The 18,626-nt window shown below is 47.4% G+C and overlaps 2 protein-coding genes across 8 annotated transcripts in view; one reads left to right on the top strand and one right to left on the bottom strand.

The window, feature by feature from the left end:
* PRPSAP1 (phosphoribosyl pyrophosphate synthetase associated protein 1) overlaps nt 1–15,159 on the bottom strand; it is a 48,461-nt gene extending 33,302 nt beyond the window's left edge. Inside the window, exons 1-3 of one of the 5 annotated variants that reach the window (XM_044982340.1) lie at nt 15,045–15,159; nt 13,775–13,847; nt 11,758–11,869 (exon numbers count right to left, since the gene is read on the bottom strand). In XM_044982340.1, the coding sequence (XP_044838275.1) occupies nt 11,758–11,869; nt 13,775–13,847; nt 15,045–15,116 (257 nt within the window). In that variant the 5' untranslated portion in view covers nt 15,117–15,159. Of the gene's footprint in view, nt 1–9,500; nt 9,601–11,757; nt 11,870–12,945; nt 13,027–13,109; nt 13,222–13,774; nt 13,848–15,044 lie in introns of those variants that run through there. The other 4 variants (XM_044982342.1, XM_044982341.1, XM_044982344.1 and 1 more) reach the window with 4 other exon arrangements.
* A 67-nt stretch (nt 15,160–15,226) lies between these two features.
* Nucleotides 15,227–18,626, top strand: part of SPHK1 (sphingosine kinase 1) — a 61,177-nt gene continuing 57,777 nt past the window's right edge. For all 3 annotated transcript variants that reach the window (XM_044983888.1, XM_044983891.1, XM_044983890.1), the window contains exon 1: nt 15,227–15,384. In XM_044983888.1, the coding sequence (XP_044839823.1) occupies nt 15,377–15,384 (8 nt within the window). In that variant the 5' untranslated portion in view covers nt 15,227–15,376. The remainder of the gene's footprint in view (nt 15,385–18,626) is intronic.

The raw sequence follows: 18,626 nt of genomic DNA, 5'->3' as shown, positions 1-18,626 counted from the left end.
TTGGTTATTACTGACCTAGTATACCTGCCCCAAAAGCACATAAGATTAATATCCACACTGGGGTCTATGAAAAAACCCAGAGCTAGGAGATTTCAATCTCAGAGTAGAACTATACATTGAGTTTATGTGCTTCTTCATAATACATTAACACACTTAAAAACTCACCCCACTGACCCATCTTCCCTTGCCATCCTTTCAGGGTCCCACTCACCTGTTTGGATTGGTTTCATTTTCAAATCAAATTTTCTGATTTTTCAGATTACTTTTTACATTTTTCTGATGTCAAATATGTAAAACTAAAACCGTCCATTAGCAAGAAGTCAATTAAAGGCATCTATTTTTTATGTACAGATACACAGAATACAAAACATAACTGTTAGAATTCTACCTACTGTTATATACTAAAGATCCTTTTAACAAGCCTCTTAGGGGTATGTTGACACTGCAGTAAAAGACCTGTGGCTGGTCTGGGCCAGCTGGCTCAGGCTGTGGGGCTATAAAACTGCAGTGTAGATGTTCGGGCTTGGGCTGGAGCCCAGGCCCTGGCACCCTCCCCATCAGTGTCTTAGAGCCTGGGCTCCAGCCCAAACTCAAATGTCTACACTGCAATTTTACAGCCTCACAGCTAGGGTGACCAGATGTCCCAATTTTATAGGGACAGTCCTGATTTTGGGGTCTTTTTCTTATATAGGCTCCTCTTACACCCTACCCCATCCCGATTTTTCACATTTGCTGTCTGGTCACCCTACTCACAGCCCGAGACAGCTAACCCAAACCAGCAGCTGCTGTGTGGCAGGTTTTTATTGCAGTATAGACATACCCTTAAAAGACTCCATTGTTTTATGAAGTAAGTTTTATTACATTGTGTGTGTATTTAACATATTTCCAAATTAATTTGCTGTATTTAAAATGTAACTATACTAAAAGAAATTTGTTTAAAAAGGTATCTGATTACAGGTGTAATTAATCTAGAATGCTCAGCTAAGATATCTCAATGACATGTAGATGCCCTATTCTGCACAAGTGTGCGTTTCAGCTCAGCTGAGTCACAGGGTAATTAGATATGAATTTTCATGGCCTTTTCAGGCTTTTTCAATGAAAAGGATTATTCCCTGAATTACCAATTGTAGTTTTGTGTCTAGTAAATACATTCTTTTAACACATAGGTTTTCCTGTTAGTTTCATGGATCTTTACATAAATACAAAGTATGTAGGCACATGCATAAATACTGCAGTTAGGAAAGAAACCTCAAAATAAAGCTTATTTTTGAGAACACAATTATCTTCATGCTTGTGTCACAAGCCTGTTCTAGCCACAATTTTTATTGCCAATGGCCTAGAGCCAAAAAAAGATGCCATAATTAGCTGTGTAGGATGAGGTGGTGGTGGAGATGAAGTGCAGCGCTGGTCAGGGCCGGCTCCAGCTTTTTTGCCGCCCTAAGCAGCGGAAAAAGAAAAAAAAAAACCCCGATTGAGCTGCCGCCAAAGTGCCGCCGAAGAGGAAGACAAGGAGTGAAGGACCCGTCGCTGAATTGCCGCCGAAGACTGAAGGCAGACCAGTTGAGCTGCCGCTGCCGCCCCGACCCGGATGTGCTGCCCTAAACAAAGGATAGACTGCTGCCCCTTTCTATTGGCCGCTTCCTTCGCTGGTGCCGGCCCTGGTGATGGTGCAGATATTCATTTACAAGGTGCTCAAGTGTCTAAAAATGGCTTAGTCTTCAAAAGATCACATATAGCTAGAGATGTACTGAAAAGGAGCTGGTGACTAGGATACTGTGTTTTTTGCCTACTCTGTGGGTGTTATTTGGATTTTAAACTGCCATCTGCATTGGGCACAATGGAGTTCTGTTCACTGTCTCATTTGAAGGACAACACTAGGTGGTACTATCGGTCTGTGGTATTATTAAAGGGTAGAAAAGGAAGGTGAATGTCTCCAGTTTTTATTACTGCCCGGGGTCCACATGTATTGCTATTATATTGCTTTTCAACCATGCATATTGAAGTACTTTACAAAGGAAGATATCCCTTATCCCTATTTTACAGATTGGGAAACTGAGACAGGGAGTTTAAGTAACTTTCCCATTGCACTTTTAGCACTAGTCAGCAGCAGAACCAGGAATAGAATCCAGAGATGAATCCCTGTTCTGTGTCCTATCCAGCAGGGCATGCTAACTGCTTAAAAGTGCAGGTAGACAAGACATAGGTCCCAACTCCTAGCGGAAGGAACACAGCAGCCTGCAGTGACCTAGCAAGGTTTGTCACCCAATAACAAGGTAGCTCCCTTCTAAGTATCACTGCTTCAACCTAAAGCTGGCAGCTTGCTATGCACAGCCAAGCTCTGATAAACTTGAATGGAGAGCTGTCAGGCTGTCTCAGCAAATGCAAGTCCTTCAGTTGAAAGGCCTGTAGAGCATTTGCTTCCATTTTGTAGCCTGATAGGATTCTGCAGCCCTCCTGACGACAAAACCAGAAACTTAAAACCATGGAGGTTTGGCCTGCTACTGAGAGATTCAATTCAAAATCTAGAGAACAAAAAAACAAAAACAAAACCAAAAAACCCCAAAGCATTGGAAAAAAGATGCCTAAAAATGCGAGCTCTTTCTTCCATGAGTGCACAGAAATTCACATAACCAGTTTTTGGAGGTGCATGAATTCCGACTTCACAAACAGGCAATTTATTGTGCTTTCTCCATTTGGAAAAGGTGTTCTGCTAAAGAGCCAGACACCTGTAGCCAACCACTGATCTAAGGCTAGTAAGCAATCTAAGCATACGGGAAGCCTTTAAAATACTTTAGCTGGAAAGATCTTAGCAAAATGCCATTTGGAAAGTGGCAGATTCAACACTGCATAGTGCAAGATAAATAAAGAGAAGGTTTGCAATGCTTTGAGAGGTTGCGCTGGCAAGAGCCCCGTTACGCAGAGCAGGACACAAGAGCCTGATGCTTCAGAATTAATAGAGCAGACGATGCAAGCTAGGTTCTGTGCTACTGAACTATGAGGCTAAAAGAAGGCAAGTTAGCTCCCTGAACAAGTGAAGGCCAGAGAGTCACATTTCAGTGTAACTGAAATGGCGCAGCTCGGGTTTAGCTAACAGGGCAAGAGAAAGTAAAAGTATTGAGAACATACTTGTGGATACTGGGATACTGTCATCAGCCCACCAACCCTAAAGCACTGACTGCTGGGAAACACTGGAGAAGGCAAGAGTTGCATTTCAAGTTACCTTTTTTTAATACATGGAATATTATTTGTACAGCTTTTTCTCAGTAGTTAGACACCTGATCTGCAGCGAGGGTGTACAGAGCCCATCAACCAATGGTTTCAGAAAATCCAGGCAGTTCAGGCAGATTGATGCCTTTATTACTTAAACTGAGTTGATATAAAGTACTCTACATTAGTTTAAGTGTTTCTACACAAAGGAGTTGTATCGATTTCGTAAAATTAGTTTCTGCACACTTGTGTAGCTAGTCTTCAACTCTGTCCTAAAAGGATGCTGATAACAGCCTTGACTAGATCAGGGTTCTATAGTTGCTTGTTTACCGCTTAAAGGCAGAGGTGGGGCAAGGGTGATGTCAGACTCCCTCTGGAGAGGACTGAATTCCACAGAATTACTTACTATCATTTATGTCAACAGGAGGTTTGCACAAAGGTCCAGGGTAGAATATGGCCTTACGGAATAAAAACTTATACAACTCTACCTCGATATAACGCGACCCGATATAACACGAATTCGGATATAACGCAGTAAAGCAGCTCTCCGGGGGGGGGGGGGGGAAGAGGGCAGGGCTGCGTACTCTGGCGGATCAAAGCAAGTTCGATATAACGCAGTTTCATCGATAATGCAGTAAGATTTTTTGGCTCCCGAGGACAGTGTTATATCGGGGTAGAGGTGTAGTTAGAGAGACAAAGCGAGTGAGGCAATATCTTTTATTGGACCAACTTGTGTTAGTGAGATAGACAAGTTTCTGAGCTTATACAGAGCTCTTCTTCAGGCCTGGGAAACATGCTCAGCGTCACATCTAAATACAAAGCACATAAGAACAGCCATACTGGGTCAGACCAATGGTCCATCTAGCCCAGTATCCTGTCTACCGACAGTGGCCAATGCCAGGTGCCCCAGAGGGAGTGAACCTACCAGGTAAGTGATCTCTCTCCTGCCATCCATCACCACCCTCTGACAAACAGAGGCTAGGGATCACCATTCCTTACCCAGCTTGGCTAATAGCCATTAATGGACTTAACCTCCATGAATTTATCCAGTTCTCTTTTAAACCCTATTATAGTCCTAGCCTTCACAACCTCCTCAGGCAAGGAGTTCCACAAGTTGACTATGTGATGTGTGAAGAAGAACTTCCTTTTATTTGTTTTAAACCTGCTGTCCATTCATTTCCTTTGGTGGCCCCTAGTTCTTGTATTATGGGAATAAGTAAATAACTTTTCCTTATCTACTTTCTCCACATCACTCATGATTTTATACACCTCTATCATATCCCTCCTTAGTCTCCTCTTTTCCAAGCTGAAAAGTCCTAGCCTCTTTAATCTCTCCTCATATGGGACCCATTCCAAACCCCTAGTCATTTTAGTTTCCCTTCTCTGAACCTTTTCTAGTGCCAGGATAACCAACTGTTTAGCATAAGTAGATAATACATTTTAAGGGACCATTCAAGGTGAAGTAGCCCATTAACACCCCTCCAGCCATAAGAGGGAAAGGCACCTGGAGGTGCAGGATTGTTGAGGTCCCAGAGGCGCAAGCATGAGCCTGAACATCTACACCACAATTTTACAGTCTCCATAGCCCAAGCCCAAGCCAGCTGACACAAGACAGACATGATGTTTAATTGCAGTGTAAATGCTACAGTTAAGGCCCTGTTAACTCCATGACAAAATGGTACCAAATCCCCCTCATCTACAATTTTGTGACCGCAACCCCTGCTTTTGGTGGGAACGTGAATTTATTCCAATACTCTGGATTACCCTCCATTCTCATCTCATCCTCGACAGCTCAGAATTGAAAATATTCATTGATGTAAAGTTGATATTTTCAAGAATTGGCTTCTTCGCTATGTTCTGCAGGTGGCCTGGCTCCATTTCCCAGGCATCAGTTCTCCCAGTGTTATCCAGATTACCTGTCTCACAGCCTCCCTCCCCAGATGTGTCAGGGAAGCAAGAATCTTGTAGCCAGCATCAGCAGCTCACCTCTCTGGGTCCCTGCCTTGGCTGCCGCACTGTTCTCTAAGCAATTCAAATCAGCCTACAATTCTGGTTCCCCAATTCTTGGCTACAAGGTGAACCTCTGCTGCCTGGCTCCATGGAACAGTGCAGGGAGCATGCACTAATCCAGTTAACCCCACCTTGTGCTGGAAGATGGAGAACAGCTCCCAAAAGGGCGGACACACAAAACAAGATGTCAGATGCCTGGCTACAGCAAAATGGAAAATTCTGCATCAAAGACACTGATCTTTGTGGCATTGTAGGAAAATGCTGAATTCCACAGCCAAAGTATCATGGAGTTCATGGAGCACAGACTGAGACAGAATGTGGTAGTTCACACCTCTCAGCTGTTTCAGGCCTTTTCCAAACTCAGGCAGATGCCACCATATTGGTTTATGCTAGGTTCACATTTGAGGTTTTTGTTTTGTTTTTAAAGTGAGAGCTGAGATTCTGGAGTACAACTCTGCAGCATGGGGTGAATTCTGCAGCACTGTAGAATACACCTTTCCCTTTCTTTCTAGATTATACTGAAGACATTTTAAACTAACAGCATGGTGGGCTCCTGTCCACACATTTCCTACAACCTGTCATTTTTATTTGTCGAGTCCTACTTACAATTCAGATTTTAAACTCTTTCAGGCAAGGGTTGTATCTGTCTCCTGTGAAGCACCTCGCACAATTCTGTTTGGGAGTTTTCTTCATTTTTTATAATTAGGTGTACAAAGACTCTTCACAGATGAGTTAGCATGGGGAGGATTATACCTTCAGCATTTACTTCTTCCACTCTATGACAGACACACCAAATGCACATGCAAAATTATCTCCACATAATTTACATTCAAGCCTCAATGTAAATCAGGATTTAACATTGAAATTAAAGGGAAAATGCTGTTTATATTTGCAGCTGAAACCTCCCAACCAAAATATAATTTCATCCTTGCATTGACGTCCTGGTGACAACACCTTTTCATTAACCTCTACTCAATGAGACACCAAAAACAGGCCACAGTTTGTTCAAAATTGCCTGGAGTGCTATGATTGTAGACCATGGTTGCGCTGATTGAACGGAAGTGACTGTACCCTATGACCAGGATAGCAGAGGGCAAAGAAATCCATAGCCTGGGCATGAGCTGTCTCCTGTAAAACTTCTAAATACAGTCTACAGTCAGCCATTCTTTCTAGTGCAACAGCAACCCTGCAACAAGTCGTCTGATTTCTCTTGATTTTGAATGGGTGAAAGGGGAAAGACAAACAGTAGATACTTTTCCTAGTATACACACAGATTAGGTTTCATGTGATCAGTTCACATATCTGAGTAAGTCCTATTATCTCAAGGATACAAACTCGGCTTTTCCCCCTCACATAACTAGAGCCCTGCAAATTCACGGATATCTGCTTTATATCGGCAGATGCAGCTGTATTGTTTACCATCTTTGCGGATCGAAACCAATTTTTTTTTTAATCCATGCAGGGCTCTAGCACAGCAGTTCTTAATGGGGGGTTGTTTCAGGGGGTCCTCCTGCAGTGCTCCAGTCCCACCCCTGTGCCAGGGCTCCAGGCTTCTGCCTCACTGGGCCCATGGACCCCCTGAAACCACTAATGCCGGTTAAGAGCAGCAGTTCTCAAACTTCATTGCACCGCAACGCTCTTCTGAGGAAAAAAATTACTGCATGACCCCAGGAGAGGGGGGACCGAAGCCTGAGCCCACCCAAGCCCTGCCACCCCGGGCGACGGGGCCAAAGCCCAAAGGTTTCAGCCCCGGGTGGAGGGCCTATAAATGCCCGGCCGCCCCGGGCAGTGGGGCTTGGGCTTTGGCCCCATGCCTCAGGCTTCAGCCCTGGGACCCAGCAAGACTAATGCTAGCCCTGGTGACCCCATTAAAACAGGTTCGGGACCCACTTTAGGGTCCCAACCCACAATTTGAGAACCACTGCTCTAGAGGGTGCTGGTGTGGATCCAAATTTTTGTATCCCCACAGGGCTCTACACAACTGCAAACTTGAAAGAAGCTAAGCACCACTTATCATCCAAAGCTGCAGGTGCTCAGCACCTCTCAGGATGAAGCCTCAGGGGCATCATTTGTTCTAGTCAGGATGATAATCAAACAGTTGAACCATTAGCATATGCTATGCAGATTCTCCCTTGCCCTTTCCAGTCTATTACTCATGAGTGCAGTTCCCCTAATGTGAGAGAGAAAGCAAGCAGAGAAGCATTATGCAAAATAAATTCCTGTTTGGTAAGGCTACTAACTCCAACCAAGTCACCCAGAAACTCCCTCTCAAGGTGCCTCAAAACCCTATACTCCAGGCTGTGCAGTGACAGTCCAGCAAAGAACAATGCTGCACTCATTTTATGTTCTTTCCTGACACCGTCTGCCATCCTTTAGCAGTTTACCTCCTCTTGTCCTAGGGCACCAATGCGGTTTTATTCTCCAAGATTTGGTACCGTCCTGCAGCGAGTCTTCATGTTTTAGCCTGAAGGAGACTGGGTGCTGTTCCCCACTCCTTTTACTCCGGGACAAATAAAGACAGATGGTACACAGAGGCCAGGGAACATGAAACTAGCAGCCCTGTGGGTCTGTAGTCTGATTCCTCCACATCATGAACTCTTTTGCATCCAAAGAAGTGAGCTGCAGCTCACGAAAGCTCATGCTAAAATAAATTTGTTAGTCTTTAAGGTGCCACAAGTACTCCTGTTCTTTTGCTTTAGTCTTCTCCAAGAGATCCCTATAAGGAGGGCTGGACACAGCTTTTTTCTGGAACCCAATAGTACTGCCTCCTTCTTCAGCTAAAGAGAGTTGCTCACTAGCTAGGATCACTTCTCTGGTTTAAAGGGGCTGGGTACAGGGCTCACTATGATCACACACAGATAAGAACTCCCATTTTTAATCCTATCCTTATTAGTCCATTCTGTTTATGCTCACAATCGTCTTTCTGTCTTTAGATCCCCATCATTTTCCATACTTACAGCCAAACGAATGCTTATCTATACACACACATCCATCTGCAGTATGCACAGGGTTAATGGTAGTACCTCATTCCAGAACACACTGGCATTCTCATGCATTTGGTAGGCATTAGCAGACTTCACTCCTCCTCTCAGCTAAAAGAGTATGAGTGGTACATGAGTATGAGTGTATCCTCTGCATGAAATACATTCTGCAATCAGAGAATGAGATCCAAGTGCATCTGTGGCGCTCCTATATTTAAATTTGTTTTGTTGGTAGACCAGATGTTACCACCTCTGAATGCAGTGCCCACTAGAACTGCAATGGTCAAGGAACCATCTGTCTCTTACAAACATTGGTATTTTCCAAAGGAGGCTTATAATCAGGCTACACAGGTCCTCCTAGCTACAATGTGACACACAAGCCATCAGCCCAGGAAAAGGATTTACAAAAACTAAACCTAAAAAACCCCCACAAGTTTATCTGAGATGCAAGAGAGTCTATAGGGTAGCTTGGGGGGAGGGGGGCAGAATTGTGCTGCTGTAACTGAAGTGTCTTTGTTGTTTAAAAAGGAAGTTTTGCAATATATTAAGTCATTCATGATATAGCATATGCTTATCTCCAGCACTGTCAAACGTAAGCCAATCAAAAGTTATGGAAATTCAAAGTTAAAGCTAAATCTGTCATTTACTCACTTATCATACATTAGCAATGTAGGTGTCAGTAGCAGAGGACCTTAAAACTTTAAACTTGCTAGGAGTGCATAAAGTGGGTATTTGAACCTTGAGAGTTTAATTCTTGGGAGAATACAAAAGCCAGATGCTTAACATTTAATCTTTTGAAATATTCCACACATTCTCTAAACTGCAAGAGAGAATAAAGTGGGACTACTCGTGTACTTCCACTACCCTTAGTGGAAGAGTTAAAACAGAGACCCTAAGGTTAATATTTGCAAGTTAAATACAGCTTAATTTGTAGTTTAGGTACTGAAATCCCCTAACAGATTCAAGGCATATTTCACCACATTTCTAAAGTTCACTTACCTCCTGCTTTTAACAGCTGCAATGTGCAGACTCCACACTTTTCCCACCCCATCTACCCCCCCCCCCATCCAAGTCCAACTTTAACTGCTGGCTCCCATTTAGTGTGATAATCCAGCATGATAATCAATTCTGCTGGGCTCATTCTCTGCACAAATGAAGAGTGACAGAGCTTGCATATGGGGAGTACATTTAAGTCATTCTTTCTTAATATTGCGTGTTGTTTTAAAGTTCTTTTAAATCTTATTCTAAAGGGTCACCAAAAAAACTTTAAAGAAAACACACAATATTAGATGACAAACTCACCCTTATAAGCCTGCTCCAACCCTGTTCAAAGGTGCAACTGACATCCCCAGTAGACTGCCTGCTGGGATATCACAGTGAGTGGGAAGCCATCTTTTGCAACCTGAAAAAACAAGGTAAATGTTATAAGTATGCTGAAGTGGTACAACCTACTGGGGGAAGTCAGTACACAATACTTGCAAATTGCCTTTGAAAATTATTACTTAACTCCTTTGCCATTTCTAACTAGTCTGAGCCTATTTCCTCCTAGGGTTACCTATGTGTTTTGGGATTGTTACTTTAAACAACAAATGCATGTAAGAATATTGACTTAATACCACCAATAGCTCAACCTTTGTAATTTAATACAGTTAGGCTGAGGCACAAAAGGAGGGGGCTTTTTTTTCCAAAATGTCACTGGAAGCCATCCAGTGGATTATGGTTATATATTCTCTGGGGGCAGCTATGTTTCTATATGCAAGGGTGAAGTTCCAGACATCTTTAAATCTTCACATCCATCTCTGCCTGATCAAATAAGATAGGAAAGCCGATGAAAGTGAACTTGGTAAGTGTGTGCTACACACACAGTTATGCTTCCTGACCTTTGGAAGCCATAATCCCGCAAAGGTGAAAGGTCCTATATTATCCCCCACTACATCTTTCAGCGGAAGCTGAGTCATAAAAAAAGCCCAAAGAACTGGTGAACCAAGGTCAGCCGCTTACTATCCAAATACTGAAGACTTTGGAAGCTGCTTCCTCACCCTAGAGGAGCTGTTTGCAGAATACCATGTTGAAAAGAGAGAGATTTTTAAGGTAACAGAATAGGCGTAGGTAAAAGCACGATACATTTGTTGCAGTAAAATAAAGTTTGTAAGGATAAAAAAATATTCAAAACCTTTATACTCAGAATTGTATAGCTATGTGCTTGAGAATATTAGAAACAGCTTTGTGGAAAGAAAATAAAGCATTTCACCTTTTTCTTTTAAAAAAAAGATACACTCCACCTACAAATACACAAGCCAACATCTCCACCCTCCCCTGGAACACTCAAGATCATTGACCCCAAACACACCACACATTCAGTTTAAAAAGAGATTATCTGTGTTAAGTACAGAACAAGGTTTATTTAACAAGCTAGACAAGCCATTCAACTAGCCAAGCTGTCTCTGTCAGTACTCCAAGTTCATACCACACCTGCATTTGCCAATATCTCTGTTATATATTCCCTAGAGATAAGCTGCCTCTGTGCATTAGTGAAGACACTATTACTGAAAAACAAGCACTGGATCCCACCACCCAATTCTGAGTTTGTTATAAATTGTGGAATGGAACCTAAGAGTAAGTGGAGAAGAGACCAAAACCAGTTTGATGATGACAGCTGCACCCTGCTCAACTTTAAACAAATGCCCACTCCTTAGGAAAGCCACTTTGATATCAGAAAGCACCCACGCACTGTGTCCTATTTCAAACCAACTTAACAAAAAGTGAATGATAGAAGAAGAGTACAGATGTGTGTGTTAGATTTTATAAACGAGTCATATTCAAGAGCACATTTTGTAGCTAGGTTTTGATAAGTTTCTAAATATCCCAGCAAACAGGACTTAAAAATATTTCTCCACTAAATCAAGACCAAACTCTGCCTAGAAAGTGGGCTTAAAGAACAAGCACACACTTGTCCTTAAACTGGCAGGGTTTTTTTGGTAGCCTCTTCCACTCCTCCTAAAAATTGGGTGTAGCTGACTTTTTATTAGCATACACTCCTGCTGGGTTTAGTAAAAAAATAGGAATGAGCTCAGAGCACACTGCTCATTCTAGTAAATGCAGAAGCTTTCAAATAGCAAAATCATAATTATGCATCTGAAAAAAGAATTCAGTAGATTTTTTTTAAAAAGCATCCCCCAAACCAGTTATATACATCACTAATTTCAATTAAGTCTACACAAGAGTCTCAGTATTTCTCTGCTGCAGTCCAACCTTTTTGCAGCAGGGTGATAGGAACCTGAAAGTGAAATTAACTACAATGAGTTAAACCAACTGGTCTACTTTCGTTATTTAAACTTAGTTGCCAACAGTCAGCATCAACAAGGAAAACTAAAATTCGATTTTTTAAATGATCGCAGTTTTAATCATGTAAGGAGGCGTTAGTAACATAGTTAAGGAAGGGATTTTTTGTAATATGATTTTGAACAGGATGTCCTTTTGAACTAATTTGAAGCAAGCCTCTCCCAACTAATGGCGAGCACTAGGGGGAAAAGAAACAAAGTTGAAATAGGAGACTTACTCTGTGATCGTCTTTGCCAGCTCGGTACAGGCTGCTGTGGAATTCGCCGAGAAGACCCGGTAGCCACTTTTGGCTGCATTCATTGCCAAGGAATCATGCAAACCCCTTGGAGCTCGAAAGTGAGAAAAAACAGATTTGTAAGGCAACAACAGCTTTCTTGGCATCCTTTTCCACCTCTCAACTGCTATCACCGCCCCTTAGGGGGTGGGAGGGGAGATGGGTGAGTCCTCAGCAAGCGAGGATCTCCATAGCCCACTGCTACTGACGTATAAAAGAAAAGAATAAAACAAAATTTAAAAAAGCAGCAGTTGCAGCAGGCTCGGATGGCCACCTGGCAGGCTCCAAAGGGAGTTCAAACAGGGACCAGTCAGCCCAGGATTAACTCTTTGTCCACCACCCCTAAAACCCGCCACCTGTGGGGGGAGGAGAAGGAATTCCTGCCTGAGCATACAGGGGCCAAACAACACGCCGGGGGCAGCCGAAAGCTCGGCCTTTTGCTTCTAGTGTGGGTGGGTGGGCTGGGAATCTAGGGATCAAACAGGACACGGGAGGGGGGAGAGGAGAAAACAGCGACCCGAGGGACAGGCTGCAGGGTGAGGAGCAGCTCCCGGGGGGTTAAATCCAAGTTATAGGGGAAGAGCGGGAGAAGCTGCGTCCCCTGGGGCGAGCTCAGAGAAGCCGATGCAAGGGGGGGGGAGCAAGTTTAAACACAAGGGGGGGGGAGAATCTCAGGCGAGACAGCTGAGGTGCCCCCGGATAATAGAGGCCAAGGGACCGGAGGGGGGAGGGGATACGGCCCTAGGGAGCAGGGGACCCACAAACAGCCGCCAAAGCGTGGGCAGGAGAGAAGACCCCCCTCCCCGATAAGAAAGGGGCAGGGAGTGGGGTAAGAGGCGCAACGAGGTGAGGCGCCGCTTAGGCCGCCGGGGGAGGGGGGCAATAGGGCGGCGGCCCCTAGGCCGGGGGCAGTAAAGGGAGGGTCCTGGGAAGAGCTGGGGGCCGTAAGGGGGAGGGGCCCCTAGGCTCAGGGGGGCTGCCGGGGGGCAGTCAGGCGAGTGAGTCCCTTTAAGATCAGACTGGGAGGGTCCCCTCAGGCAGATCCGGCGCTGCTGCTGCTGCTACCGCTCCGCGAGCCCGTCCCGCCGCCGCCCGCAACCGCCTGGAGGATCACGTCCGACCCCGACTCACTGTGCCCGCCCGCCAACTTGCTGGCACGATCACTGAGCTGCCAGGCTAGAGCGCCGCCCCACTTCGGCGGCCATTTTCTAATTAGACCGCCAGCCCTTCCTCCTCCTCCTCCTCCCCCTTCCGCGCAGCCATCTTGAGTGAGGGCATTAAACTAGTATCGATACCGATGGAGGTGGACCTCGGTTATCCGCCACCTGACCGCTCCCTAAGGAGGAGATAAGATAGGAAGAAGCCTAGGCTGAGTTCCACCTCCGGGCGGCACAGTTGGGGCCGTTTATTTCCCCGCCCTGTGGTTATGGCTTCGCTTCCCGGAACCAAGATGGCCGCTGGTCTGGCGACTCAATGGAGAGGCGAGAGCAGGCGCTCTGTAATCACGCTCACCGCAGTCTCTATGGTAGAGGGAGCGGGCTGTGGGAGAGGGGGCGGGGCGGGGCGGGGCGGGGCCGGGTATCCCAGGATGGGCGGGACCGTCTGCAGACTGTGCAGAGGCGCCTGTGAGGGGTTAGGGTAGCAGGGGAGGGGGACCTTGCTGGGGTCCCTGGTCTCAGTGCCCTGGTGCCCTGGCTGGGGGTCCCTGGTCTCAGTGCCCTGCTGCCGTGGCTGGGGGCTTCCCTTTCCGCTAACACTGCCCGCTGGTGGGACTGGCCTGAGACCCACCAAACTCATCACACCCCCCACCAAAGAGCCGCCTGCTGGGGATGTACGTGCCCTGGTCCTGCATTGGATTGGAACCAGCAACACTGAAGGGAGAGGACAGGCTCCTCATCCCACCCTCCATCCTCTTGGGAAACATGCCAGCCCAGATCCCCTCCAGAAAACGTACTCCCACCTCGGCGATCGCCATAAAGATCCACTCCCTCACCCTGGCGTGAGACTGAGCGACACAAAATCTCCCTGGGCACCTGTAGCAGAAGGAAGAATGGCAGGAAATAAAGCCCTGTACAAAGAGAATGTTCAGCCTTTCACGAAAAGTATTGTGCAAGGCTTCCCTGACTTATCTAGTCCCATCCCCTTTGTTTTTAAAATTGTGTTTGTACTAGCTGCTCCTGGTTATAAACTGTCCCAGAGTTTCATTAACCCAGAGTCAAAGTTGCCATTTAGCTACGCTCAAACCTCTGAAAATCAGGACATGCACACATCACCTCCATAATACAAACTGAACTCCCTGGAGCTGGCAGGGCCACTGACAGATTCTATCCATCAAGGTGCCCCCTCTGGGTATGTGAGCACCTCACAATCTTTGATCCAGCTGTCCTCACGTTGCCCCATGAAATAGGACAACGCTACTACCCCCCTTTTACAGATGGGGAATTGAGGCGCAGAGAGACTCAGGTATACTGCAATGAAAACTTGCGATGGGCTCATGCCAGCTGACTCGGGTTCCCAGGCAGGGCCAGCTTTAGGGCGATTCCCCCAATTCCCAGGAATCAGGCCCCACAGAGTCTGGAAGAGGAGCCCCGCACCCTTCCCTGAAGTGCCACCGGAAACAGCAGCAACCGTTTGAGCTGCCGCCGAATTTCCGCTGCTAGTTTCAGTGCCAGCTCAATCGCTGCCCCTGTCTTTGGCGACATTTCGGTGGCAGCTCTTTCAAATTGGGCCCCACACGTCCTAAAGCCGGCCCTGTTCCCAGGCTCTTTTGCTGCTCTTGTGCTCCGGCCGGAGCGCTGGGTCGGGGGCGGGGCCACACTATGCGGCTCCCATAAGTTGCGGCTTGGCCCCACTCCGGCTCCTACCCACTCCAATGGGAGCTGCAGGGGTGGTGCCTGCAGACGGGGCAGCATGCAGAGCCACCTGGCTGCGCCTCTGTGTAGGAGCTGGAGATGGGACATGCCACTGCTTCTGGGAGCCGCTTGAGGTAAGCGCTGCTTGGAGCCTGCACCCTCTGAGTTTCTCCCCATGCCCCAACCCGCCTCCTGCTCTCCAAACCCCTGGATACCAGCCTGGAGCACCCTCCTACATCCCAAATTCCTCATCCCCAACCCCAATTTTGTGAGCATTCGTGGCCTGCCATACTATTTCTATTCCCTGATGTGGTCCTCAGGCCAAAAAGTTTGCCCACCCCCGCTTTAGCCCAACCTGCAATCAAGAAGCCCCTTAACCTGAGCTGCCGTGCTCCAGTACTGGACCTGGGTTTCCCAATTCCTTTGCAAGGCCCCCAACCACTGGCCCATCCTTCCTCCATAGGCTCAGTAAGGGGGCTTGCCATAATAAGTAGACGCAAGGAATGGCTAAGAGAATGTTCCTTTGTTTGTCCAGTGTTCTACAGCTCTTAATTCCAGCACTTACCTGCGTGTGTGCTCCGACTGCCATTAGGTGGAGGGAGTAGTTGGAGCAGATTGGCAGAGTTGTTACTGTGAAAGATGAGAGCTGATCTTGCCTCAGGGATTGCCATCAGTCTGGTGGCATAAATGTCAGTGATCTCCGGGGATCAATGAGAGGGTAAGTGAAAGGAATGTCTGTCTCAGAAGAAACCCTCAGGGCGAGGGTGAAGGAGGTTGTCCTGGTGGAGCAGTTGTGGGGAGAAATTGTTGAGAGACGGGGACATTTGTGGGGGGTGGGAATGACACAGATGGCTTCACTTCCCTTCAGCCTCCCACTCTGCAAATCTGGGGTGGTTTGTGTGGAGTAGGTTTGTTTGTTGAGTGTTTGAATGAAGCAAGTTTTGCTTCAGGAAAGAGAAGGATTTTGTCCTACAGTGCTCGAGTGCTTTGTTCCCAGAATGGGCTGTAGCGTCTGTAAGGGCAGAGTGATAATATGGGTGTTACTGGCATATTGGGGCATGACTCGGGGAGGGTAGAGTTAAGATTGCATTGCAGGACTCATATGTGCCTTGTCTCTGTATTTCCTGGTTTTCAGGGGTTTACATTTCTGTTACCTTAACCCTTCACTTTCTGGTTTCAGAGGTTTGAGCTCTAACTCGGCATTCACAAAGTTCTGGGGCAGTTAGTTTCCTTGGGGTTGTTTGTTTGTTTTAAATAATTTCTCATCACGTTCATTTACCACAGCCCAGGTGTCCCCCTCCACTGCCTCTGGCTCCTTGGCCATGACTGGACCACCCACAGAAGACGCTGGATGCACATTAGTCCTTTCACTGCCTCTGCATTGCCCCTTTGCCTCCCAGCCGTTGGTCTGGCCCACACAGATCCTTCCTGCCCATCCTTCTCCTCCATCCCACAGGCAGAGCTGGTTTTGGTGTAGCCCCACAGATTGAGGAGCTGGACAGAGAACGCAGGCACTAACAGGGAGTCAGTTGAGGCGTATTTTGAAGAGGGAACAAACTTTGCAGGACATAGATATGGGGAGAGGCTTGGTGGGTCAGAGCTGAAGCCCCCTTTACCTCCCACACCACGCAGCTTTAGGGTTGCCAACCTTCCCGGTTTGGCCAGGAATCTCCCAAAATCGGGCTTGATCTCCGGGAGGCTACTGAAGACAATCTGGGAGATTTTAGGCTGCTAAAAGTCCGGTGGCGCAATGGGGCTAAGGCAGGCTCCCTGCTTGCCCTGGCTCCATGCCGCTCCTGGGAGCAGCGACATGTCCAGCAAAGGCTCATAGGTGGAGGCACAGCCAGGGCATCTCTGCGTGCTGCCCCCACCCCGAGCGCTGACTCTGCAACTCCCATTGGCCAGGAATGGGGAACCGCGGCCAATGGGAGTTGTGGGGGCAGTGCTTGCAGGTAGGACAGCGTGCACAGCTGCCTGGCCACCCATGAGCCTAGGAGCCACTGTTGACATGCCACTGCTTCCGGGAGCCACCTAAGGTAAGCACCACCCAGCCGGAGTCTGCATCCTGAATCCCCTCCTGCACCTCCATCCCCTGCCCCAGCCCTGAGCCTCCTCCCGCACTCAAATTCTCTCCCATAGCCCAAACCCTCTCTGCACCATCCTGAGCCCCCTCCCGCACTCAAACTCCCTCCCAGAGCCCTCACCCCGAACCACCTGCCCCAGCCTGGAACCCCCTTCTGCACCCAAACTCCCTCCTGCACCCCAACCCCCTGCCTCAGCCCCCTCCTGTACCTAAACTCCCTTTTGGAGCCTGCACCCTGACCGCCCTCCCGAACCCCACAACCTCCTGCCCCAGCCCGGTGAAAGTGAGTGAGGGTGGGGGAGAGTGAGCAATGGAGGGAAGGGGGCTGGAGTGGGGGCAAGGCCTCGGAGAAGGGGCTGGGCAAGGGTGTTTGGGTTTGTGCGATTAGACAATTGCAACCCTATGCAGCTTTGACCCCTTTTCCTCTCTACACTCTCCTGCACTGCTCTGCCCTCCGTTCTTTAGAAGCAGTAGCCTGGTTGGGGCAGGACAGAGACCTGGTGTTCCTTCCACTGATCAGGGAGGAACTGTTGAGGGCTGGAAGGCAGGAATGAGGAAGGGTGTTAGGTAACTCCACACTGCTCTTCCCCTCCAAATACGTTACTACAGGAGAGCATGCCCAGTTTTCTCCCATTGTGGCTTCTGCTCTGTCAGCACTACTAAGTTCCCATTGAGCAAACATCCCTTTGAGGAGGGATCGCAACTGCCAAAAAACCAAGCAAACGCAGGGCAGCAAGTGTCAAAGTCCAGGTCAACTGCTCAGGCTCACCCTCTGAGGCTGAAAATACCACAGTAGACATTCCGACTTGGACTGGAGCCCGGGCTGTGAAACCCAGCGACAGGAGGTGGGTCTCGGAGCTCAGGTTCCAGCCCCAGCAGGAACATCTACACTATTTCTTTTAGCCCTGTAAGTGCAAGCTCCATGAGCCTGAGTCACCTGACCCGGGCTCTGAGACTCGCTGCCATGGTGCGTTTGTTGTAGTACAGACGTACCCATAGAAAAGCTACATTTTTGGAAATGCAGTTCTAGTGAAAGCTCAAGTCATCACACTGGGTTTTCAAAAACATTTGTTTGGAAGATCTACACTAGGAAGGGTCATTGTCTCTGGGTATTCTAGCCCCTCATTAGCTGGGCCTGAGCTAGGCCTAAGGGCAAAGGTTAGCAAAGGGATGGTTTTTTAGGCTTTGGAGATGAAGTGGGTTTTGAAGAGGAAATGAGTGAAGAGTGGGGTTAGCAGTCTTGAACAGGGATTGGTATGGCACACCTAGGGTACAGCATATTAAAATGTAGGGAGATAGGAATGAGACAGGGAAAGAGCAGGCCAAGACTGGTCAGCCCGTGAAACCTTGTTAGAGGTTGAGTTGAAACCACATTCAAACTGATGTGTGCATATGAGACCTTCATTTAAGATAGATACCCAGGACAGTTAAGGAGGCCACACTTAAAACAAAGCCTAACAGAGTCTGCTTAGAAACTAGCACCATGTGGGCGGGGCTTCCATGGGGTATTGTGACCAGGTGCAGTGACTGTGCGTGAGAGAGGGATGACACAAACCGAGAACAGACAAGACCAGAGAGAGAGCCTGAGGGCCTCGAACTCTGGAATCACCTCCCCACTCTTGGTCTGATAGAGCCCACCTCTGTTGACCTCCAAGGCAGACTGCAAAGTCGACCTATTCTCCCAGGCTTTGGAGAAAATGGGGGGATTTAGTCTGGGAGCGCAAGGCAGTAAAATCTCATTATACGAACAAGTAACAAGTAAGGGGGGTGTCATTCAATTAATAAAAATCTACAGAATCATAATTGCAATAGCATCACCCTCTGTCATAGAGGGGGGACTTGCTGTCCCCCGACTTCCAGCTCCAGGTCCTCTGGTT

This window comes from Mauremys mutica, chromosome 12 (assembly GCF_020497125.1).
Source record: "Mauremys mutica isolate MM-2020 ecotype Southern chromosome 12, ASM2049712v1, whole genome shotgun sequence".
Lineage (NCBI taxonomy): Eukaryota > Metazoa > Chordata > Testudines > Geoemydidae > Mauremys > Mauremys mutica.
This window is presented reverse-complemented; position numbering and strand designations above follow the sequence as displayed.